The sequence below is a fragment of the Lentinus tigrinus genome (genome assembly GCF_003813185.1).
Source record: "Lentinus tigrinus ALCF2SS1-7 unplaced genomic scaffold L226scaffold_51, whole genome shotgun sequence".
Classification (NCBI taxonomy): Eukaryota; Fungi; Basidiomycota; class Agaricomycetes; order Polyporales; family Polyporaceae; genus Lentinus; species Lentinus tigrinus.
The window spans coordinates 171,045-180,085 of NW_027137960.1; the positions used below are offsets into that span (position 1 = coordinate 171,045).

Here is a 9,041-nt window from a genome sequence, read left to right on the forward strand (position 1 = left end):
GCTCGCTGAGCTTCAGTCTCTTCAGTCTCTTCTTACGAAGGTTTGCATCTCGTACGGATGACAACAGCGGACTTTAATAGAGTACGACGTGAATCGTGATCAGGGTGACATCAATGAGCATATAGTCTACTACTATTTACCAAGTACGTCGAGCGAACAAGCGGGAAATTGTACAGAATCGAAACTAGCACAAGAAGACGACTGGAGTGGATACATCATACATAACGGACACACCGGAATACAGACAAGATATACGACGAACAAAAACCAACAGCGATGCATACATCCAAGCCAAGTCCAACTGTCCGCAAGTTGTGGTAACTGGTTGACGGCTCATGCAGGATAGCACTCGACCGCAGTGTCCCGTGAGTCTGCCTGCACTCGGGCTGCACTCGCGCGTCGCGCGAGTCCGGCGAGACAGCGAACCATACTGCCCAGCCAAGAAGCGCATGGATGCGAGTTCATGCGAGGTCTTCCGCTGCATGCACGAGGCGCGACTACGGGCCAGCTCTGCAGCACGGCCTCGACTGCACTGGCAGCGCAGCCACAACCGCGAATACGAGGGCAAGGGTGCGGGCGTTGTCCCGCCGGAAAGAACTGGTATTGATATATGGGTGGTTGCGTATGGGGGATACTAGTAGTAGAGGTTGTGGTCGTGCGTTGAGTAGGAGAACCTCGACGATGTGACTGATACGGATGAGCGCAAACATCGCGAACGGCGAGAGACTCGGAAGGAGGAAGGTGTGCAAGACCCGCACGCGGCACAGGCGGCGGAATGCGCGCCCCGTGAACGTTGTGAACTCGAACTTGAGGAGGCCATTCCGGCGAATGCGACGGCGAGGGACGTGATCGAAAGGGCTGCATATGGTGATGGTCACATAGAGATACGAGGGAGAGTAGAGGTTGCGATCAGAAGTGGGAGATCCCTGGTAGCATAGATATCGACGAGCGAAACGAATTCAGAGAGACTCGGATGGAAGAGGCCCATGCGCACACCACCGCACCGGACGGCGTAACGTGCGGACGTTTCAGACGTGGAAGACTTGAGAATGCAAGGGAGAAGCGACTCGGAGGCGATGGAAGACCAGTCAGGACTGGAATTCTCGATGGAGGGGCTTGGGAAGTTACAGTGCATGGATATTCGGTCGACGCAGCCTGCCGGCCCGCGAACTTGAACGACTCGGATGCCCCAATGCACTGGCAACTGTCCGACCCATCCTCGAACCCGGATACTTGTGGTCCGGCCAGACGGAGCGTCCTAATGTTCTCAGTCGACGTCCTGTAGCGGGGAAATTAGTCTCTGATCGTGATGAACGTGTACGTTGCGGAAGCTCACCAAACGTTGTAGTCGTTCATTGATATATAGGCGGAGGATCTTCCGTTTGTGCAGCTTGGGCAAGCATCTCCTGGCGTGTGCACGGAGACGCTTTTCGTCTTCCTCCTGCTGTGCAAGTACACAGAGGATGACCTCCTGGAGACGCCTGAATGGCTCGCCCGAGAGGACACGATCGAGTTCCCCAAGTGTGTCATCATCGAAGCGCAAGGAGGTGCTGTCGTTGTTCTTTCTGGAGTGCCATCTATGAGTATAGACATAGTCGAAGGTGATAGATTGTATCGCGCTTGACGAGACGCCTTGCAGGACCGAAGCCACACCTCGCCAATTGCCCTGATATTTGTAAAGGCTGCAAGACAAACGTTCGAGAGCAATGAACGCCGATAGAGGTAAGTTGTCTAAACACATGGTACGAGAAGCATCAGCAATGAGTGGTAAACGGTTGACAAGATGAAGAATCATACATACCGGTTATGCGTATATTAAGATCTGTGACAGATGGCCCAACGCGACCCACGAAAGCATCCACGGATTCCCGCAATGACCCAGTGGAAGGCAAGTTGGAGGAGTCACAGCGCAGCTCTTTGACGGGTGATCCATGCAGCGCTCCTGTCATCCACCTGAGGAACAAGGCCGCACATTGTGGCGACAGAGGATAGATCCAAAGGGTATGTAACTCTGGCCAAAACGTGCGGGGACAGAGCGTCGTCTGCAGGTGCACTTCATGTGAGACCACGGGCCACGTGAGGTCAAAGATGGCGAGGGTGGAGAGCAGTGGTAGTGCAGTGAGGAGACGTCGCACATCGCTGAAGGAAGAGAATTGACAACCAAAGAGCCGCAGGGATGTGATGGTGCGGAACTGTGATAACAGCAGAGGCCACCTGACGGAAGGTCGCTGCTGAGTGAAATCTACATTGAAGACGCGCAATGTACGCAATCCCGGGAGCTTTCCTGCAAATTCGACGAATAACAAACGAGCTGCCTTGCTGGGTCGAGCTGATCCATGACGACTGAGGGCAAGGCTGTCCACGGAGGTAAGATACCGGCTCATGGTCTCCGAATGTAGAACTCTCTCGACGAGCAGGTCGTAGGTATGATCATCTTCGATGGGAATGTGTTTGAACAGTTCGACCCTGCTCCTTGGTAGCCAGGCCCGACAGACGAGAGCACACATGGCGAGTGTGTGGGTCCGACTCGGCCGTATGATGGGATAGTAGCGTTCGAGAGGTACAGCTGAGATGATGGTGTCCGTGATTTCTGGAGGCATGTAAGGGGGCATATTCTGCTCTCCGAGTCGAAGGGTGAGCTCGATCCGTCATCGTGGACAATATTCACCCCACTCACCTTGCGAGATACAGCAGACTCGGGTATAGGAGACGGGGATGGGCCTCTTGTTACCCGCTGCCATGCCTCGTGGAGCCACGCCGATAACCTGCGGATCCGGTAAGGAAACATCCGAGAAGTTTGCTCATGCCGCCGTCGGCCGAAGCGCATTGCGAGATTGAGCGGGCTCGGGTATGGGAGACAGAGACAGACGAGGGGAGCTCAAATGGTGCAGGGTGCAGGTTGAGGTGGGAGACGTTGGCTCGGAGGACATGGATGGGCGTCCTAGGGTGGATTGGTGCTTCACGTCCAGTTCTCAGGGCGAAGGTGATGGCGTTCCGCCCGAAATACTTTCCCAGCGCCTCGAGCGGAGAGAGCGTGTACTGGAATGCGCGGTCGGCTGCACTGTACAATTGGTAACTCAATCACTGGACGTACCTGCGTGTTCCAACTTTGGGTCTTCGCGCCGAGTTTAGCGTTGATCGTGGCTAGCTTTGTGTCTCTGTATCACAAATATGGAGTAAAATTACTTTACAGCTGGCCAGGAAACGATAGACCGCTTCCGGGAAACGCAGCTTGTGGGGTTCGTGTTTGTCCGCTCCATGGGAGAGTAAACGATAGCCAATGGGCACACCTACACACGCGTCTAGATGGAGGAGGTCCACCGTCAAGCGGAGACACCTGCTAGATATGGGCGCGCCCCAGCTTGCCGGTGTTTGTTCATAAACAAGGCCCCAAACGTGAGCGAAACTCGAAAACGGTCTATCGTTTCCTGGCCAGCTGTAAGGCAGACAATGGACGACAGAACTCACCGTGATATGGGAAGGTCAGAATCCAGCTCAGCTCACGGCCGGCGAGCTCAAGGGGACTCGGAACGTCTTAGACGCGTGGCCCTGCACGTTTGTCTCGTGCTCACCTCGATGTCTGTGATGAGAAGTGTCAAAGTGACGAGCGTGCGATAGAGATGCCGACTGACTGCGAGGAAGAAAGGACGCATTGTGGTCTCGCGGACACACCGGTACCACTGCCTCCGAGATTCGGATGGAGTTGATACGGAGAACACAATCCGGTGCGGCGGCCAGGACGCGGCAATAGAGCGACGACAGAGAAGCCTCATAGTATGATATCTGAATTGGTCTCTGGGGGCCCGCAGCTGTGTGCACCGGTTGCGGAGGTTCAAGAACCGGTCGTCGTAGCGGTCATGAACGTGCCAGATACCTCAATTCTTGCAGCAAGACTCGCGCTCGCGAGCTCATGTGTAGCCGCGAGCGGGGGTAGATGATGTAGTTGCAGCGCCGCGGACGGTCGACGATCGGCACCTGACCAAACCCGGAACTCCTGCCGCAACAGACCTGCCCCGGACTGGGACACAGCACCGCGGTTCTGCAGAGGGCAGAACCTGGCACATCACGAATCGGCGAAGCACACGGACCGCATACACATATGGAGGCATAGCACACAGGACGGGCCTTGCTGGGGACAAGTTCTCGAAGAAGTGTATTCGAATTGGGAAGCGGTACTGCGCGACGACAGACTGACGCACAGTAAAGAGGGTGGCTACCAGTGCATGAGTACTCACGAAGGACCCAAGGACATGGACAGCTGACCATGGCGTCCGTGCTCTGTGGTATCTCTCCAGACATCGGCGAGCTACGAAAGAACCCTCGCGCACTGCTGGTAGGTGGGCCGAAGGCTACGAAATGCCATTTGCTGTGCCACCGCGCGAGACTGCGAGCTTGCCACCGCTGAGTACCGCCGTGTCGAAATAAGGTTGCGAGTCCGACTTGCGACTCGCGAGCCGCCGGATGCGACGGAGGCTGTGGACGTCGTGGCGAAGAGTGCTGTGGTGTCGGCGTGCCAGGAGGCGAGAGATAACGTCCTGTGGCATCTTGAGAAAGCAGATGGTGTGATGAGTAGAGGGAAGTGGCGGAGAGAAGTGCGGCACTGCAAGAGGAGGAGCGCATGACGAGTGGAAAACCGAGCATAGAGGCGTGTCCGTCGAGATTGGCAGAGACAAGCAAGCAAAGTTCCGCTTGTTGCCTACGCTGTGCTTGAGGTCGCTGCCAGGAAGAGGACGATGAGAAGATGACCGCTGTCGCCAACGCGTCGGCCGCTGTCGTGGGCGCCAGTCGCCGGCCCGCCGGCGCGACATGCGTCACTTGGACCCGCTCACGCCTCGTCTCCTCCGATGTCTGGCACACAGCCCTCAATATCCCATGGACGACTCGCTAGCGCGTCCCAGACCGCCTCTTGCTCAGTGCATATGTTGTGCCTCGCAACTACATGCTCCCATGCCTCGTACACCACCAGCTCCGCCACCGCATCCACGACTTCCACGCATATCCGCTGTGAGTAGAGTACATCTCGATTCAGAGACGCGGAGATGATACTGACACGGTCTGCATACGTAGTCTCCCCTGTTCAGCCATCCCTCTGCCAGCCGCCTGTCGACTTCGGGAATGATCGAACACCTCTCCCAGGTGTGCGCTATCCCAACGGGTCTGGATTCCACTCGCGATCAAGACTCGCCAGGCTATGCTCCCGTAGTACGTACGTCTTCCCATTATAGTATGCTAACTAGCTACTCATTCCGAACCCTCAGCACCCAGACGCCAACTACTGCCCCGCTGGAGCCTCGAGCCTATGACAACGTCTAGACCGTGCGTCCAGCGAGCCCGGGCAGAACGCTCACCGCCAAGGCTGCCGCCTACGTCGTGGGACTGCGACATACGTTCCTGCACAGTGGTGAGTCAAACAAGTCCTCGAACGAACGAACAAACACGCACCGGTTCATACCAGCGCGTCAGATCCCCGAGCCTCGGACCATGGTATCCTGAACAGACGAGTCACACAAAGGTCAGCGTGTCCTCGGACTGCCCGCGTACACAGAAAGGAGTCCGGGCAGATGCTGCGAGTATGGTAAGATACATCAACTTCTTCGGATGGGGGACAAACACTCACTATAGGTATACGATCCAGTCCGACTCGACGAGGGCGGTGGAGCACTCCCTCAGCCATAGCCAATCGGAGGGCCGCAAGCAGCACACTCACCCCGGCGAGGTCTTCGTCGATGGCGGTGGAGGCTTGGACACGTCAACGCACCTCGGGAGACGCACTCTATATCCCGCTCCATCGAGCACCCCGGATCGAACTCACCACCGTCACCTCGCGCATTTCCTGCCGCGCACGCGAGTATTGAACCGAGGTCCGAATCACACAGATAGTAAGCTATTCAGCACCTCGTTCACACCCGGGGAAGTACTCACCACACTGCGCAGCGCAAATCGCACTGAACCTTATCACTCCCAAGCTCGGCAGGACTCACACCTCGGAAGGCGCAGACGCTTGGTCAGGACGGACTTGAAGCTCCCGCTGCGGAAGCGGAGGATCCTGCGACAGCAGAAGCTTGTTGTCGGCATTTTTGCTCAAGAGCAGAACGGAATAGCGTCAGCAGTGCAAACCGACAGAAGAGCAACGGACCCTCACCGTCGGCAGCAGGACGAGCGTGAACGTTGAACGCGTCGACGGTCGAACATAGCTGGAAGCGCGTCCGGACGCGGGGGCGCGAGGACGCGGGCAGTGTCGGCGGAGGCGACAACATGGGCAGAGCTAGGAGAGACGGAGACGGGCAGCGGAGAGCCCATAACATTAACTTTAGTTGCTTCACTACGCAACCGGACCCTATATTGTCGCAAATGTACAGTGCACCCGGGCCTGGCCGGATTCGATCATTTTCTGACCTGACTAACCGGCCGGATGTCCCAGTTTACCGATACGCAGCGCGCCACCGATGCGTAGCTCAATCTGTCTGTGGATCAATCCAATGAAGAATAATGGTCAATTTGTGAGTGATAGCTAGAGAGGATCACTCACCCGGCCGGCTAGAGGTATTCGCTGGGAGTGTTGTCCGGCCGGTAACACACAGATAGGCACGTTAACCGAACGGCCGGTCTTCCGGTTACCTCACCCGATGTCATTTCTGTAGACGCATGCTCAACGGTATATTGGAGCGGCTTGACTGGCTAGGTAGGCATCACTGCCCGGCCGACATTTCAGGATGGTCAGTGGGTCTTGCCGGCCGATCGATCCGCATAGGGGACGCCACTCGACGGCCGTGTTCGGAGAATAGGTGGGATGGCCAACCGGCCGTGTCGGGGGAATAGATGAGATGACCGACCGGCCGTGTTGGGAGAATAGGTGGGACGACCGACCGGCCGTGGTGTCAGGATAGATAGGACACCCATCCGGCCGTATAGCGAGATAATCGGTACAATAGGGCGGCCGTGATAGGAAGATGGATGGGACCACCGCACGGCCTTTCTCCAGTCGCGTTTGCATCTCGCATTGTACAATCCCATGTGTAAAACGTAGCACCACGAAGCGAACAATCTGTATAAGAGCGTGCAAATGTCCTTCGGGTGTAATCAAGATAGGTACATACAGACACATCTACCCCTACTGCATGTCATTCTCGAAGATCAAATACGGAGGGCTCTACAAGGGAATCAATGTCAATGTAGCATGCATACTCACAATGGCACGTACAACACGATCAGGCGGAGTCTTCCACCAGGTGGGACAGGGACCTTCGGGAGGACCCTCGTTGTTCCAGGTCCACCACAACGGATATCCATGTTCCCCGGCGAGTGTGCCAAACATCAGCACTTTCTCTATTTACTTGGAAGCGTATGTAATCGAATAGAATTGATCCAATCTGCGAAATCTATAGAATTTATCTGGCGGGATTAGAAGCGCATACACTGAATAAGGCTGAACACGGATCTATCCGGCGCTTATTTGGCGCTTATCTTGTAGAGCTAAATTTTAGCTTTCCAACGGTGGTACAATCATGCAAATCGGACCACAAATGGAGAAGATATGGCTTTATCAATGAAAAAAGGTTGCATGAAAAAATATCGAAAAATGCGGTCACAGTTGTCACATTAATGGCCACGGATCACGGATCCGCAACACAGCCACGCCCCCACTGCGGATCACGGATCCGTGACCATTAATGTGACAACTGTGACCGCATTTTTCGATATTTTTTCATGCAACCTTTTTTCATTGATAAAGCCATATCTTCTCCATTTGTGGTCCGATTTGCATGATTGTACCACCGTTGGAAAGCTAAAATTTAGCTCTACAAGATAAGCGCCAAATAAGCGCCGGATAGATCCGTGTTCAGCCTTAACACTGAACTCCCCCCATAATTATAATCGGGGCAATTCCCTTGCAATCTTGTAGAATTAGAATGCAATTACATAGAATCACTCAGAATATAGGTGTGTTCTTCGCGGAATAGGGGTTGCAATCAATTGCAATCGCATGGGATATCCCTCCAATGGATGGGACATCATTCAGACATCTGAATCGATTCAATCGAATGATCATTAAGTAGACAGGCAAAGAAATGATATTAATCAATCGACAAGAGCAACTACATAACACATAGTGCATGCATACATCCGTAAATAACAGGCTAATGCAACAATGGCCAATGGCCATGAAGCGCGAGACAAGGAGAGATGGTAGTGGGACGGTACTCCGGGGAGAAGCAAGCACCGAGGAATAGGCGAACCCAGCCGAATGAGCGTGGCAGTGAGACATTAGCAGGAGAGCAAGGGCAGGTCTCTAGAATCGAGCGTATTGAAGATTCAAGTCATGCAGAGCAAGCGAGAGTGTGTGTGACAGGCGAGAGAAAGGCAGGCGAGAGAGAGGCAGGCAAGAGAGAGGCAGGCAAGAGAGAGGCAGGCAAGAGAGAGGCAGGCAAGAGAGAGGCAGGCAAGAGAGAGGTGAGCGAGGGAGAGAGAGAGAGAGACAAGCGAGAGAGGGCCAGCCAAGCGATGAACAACAAGCAGGAAGCCATACGAAGGTGTTCGAACTTGAACGTTGGACTTGCGGACGGAAAACTGGAGGCGACCAGGAAGCAAGAGGACGAACCTCACAATGGGTGGCGCAGGTGCGGGCAGAGAGTTCCAGGGGAAGGAAGAGTTGGAGGAGAAGGACGACAACACCTGGAGACGTGGGTCCGGTAGTGATAAAGATCAGGTCGGAGCTTGAATCAGACAAACAAATCAAAAGCTCGGTAAGCGTCGGACGTCCGGTTATTAAAATTCCGCTAATTCCAAGCCCTTGCAATCTTATCGGAATTCGTTGCAATTTCCAGGTTTACATTTTACACCTCGCGCAAGATTGCTTCGATTGGATTCACTTGCAATTACGTGCAATCCGACTTGGCACCTTGCAAGCACAGGAATCCTCGGAATTGTTTGGAGATTTTGCTGATGAAGTATGCCCGGGGAAGCGCCAGCTCCCTTTCGAGATCGGCGACATCTACCGCGGCAACGTTGAACTTGAGATCGCGATCGGTCCATTCGCAGTA

At 54.7% G+C, this 9,041-nt stretch overlaps 4 protein-coding genes across 4 annotated transcripts; 2 read left to right on the forward strand and 2 right to left on the reverse strand.

Annotated features, from left to right (window-relative positions):
* Positions 1 to 64: 64 nt before the first annotated feature.
* L226DRAFT_307490 (uncharacterized protein) lies at positions 65 to 994 on the reverse strand. Its single transcript, XM_067673758.1, has one exon. It carries the CDS (start codon positions 862 to 864, stop codon positions 334 to 336), a length of 531 nt encoding a protein of 176 aa, XP_067529702.1. The 5' UTR covers positions 865 to 994; the 3' UTR covers positions 65 to 333.
* Positions 995 to 1,065: 71 nt separating this feature from the next.
* Positions 1,066 to 2,996, reverse strand: L226DRAFT_307501 (uncharacterized protein). The gene is made up of 4 exons (XM_067673759.1): positions 2,678 to 2,996; positions 1,802 to 2,620; positions 1,337 to 1,731; positions 1,066 to 1,279 (listed from the first exon to the last, which is right to left on the reverse strand). Exons 1-4 carry the CDS (start codon positions 2,739 to 2,741, stop codon positions 1,268 to 1,270), a joined length of 1,290 nt encoding a protein of 429 aa, XP_067529703.1. The 5' UTR covers positions 2,742 to 2,996; the 3' UTR covers positions 1,066 to 1,267.
* A 1,827-nt stretch (positions 2,997 to 4,823) lies between these two features.
* On the forward strand, positions 4,824 to 5,389 carry L226DRAFT_540144 (uncharacterized protein). Its single transcript, XM_067681811.1, has 3 exons — positions 4,824 to 5,004; positions 5,068 to 5,206; positions 5,259 to 5,389. Exons 1-3 carry the CDS (start codon positions 4,845 to 4,847, stop codon positions 5,311 to 5,313), a joined length of 354 nt encoding a protein of 117 aa, XP_067529704.1. The 5' UTR covers positions 4,824 to 4,844; the 3' UTR covers positions 5,314 to 5,389.
* Positions 5,033 to 6,138, forward strand: L226DRAFT_307606 (uncharacterized protein). Its single transcript, XM_067673761.1, has 3 exons — positions 5,033 to 5,575; positions 5,636 to 5,879; positions 5,935 to 6,138. The coding sequence occupies exons 1-3, from the start codon at positions 5,300 to 5,302 to the stop codon at positions 6,018 to 6,020; spliced, it is 606 nt and encodes a 201-aa protein (XP_067529705.1). The 5' UTR covers positions 5,033 to 5,299; the 3' UTR covers positions 6,021 to 6,138.
* The last annotated feature ends 2,903 nt before the right edge of the window (positions 6,139 to 9,041 follow it).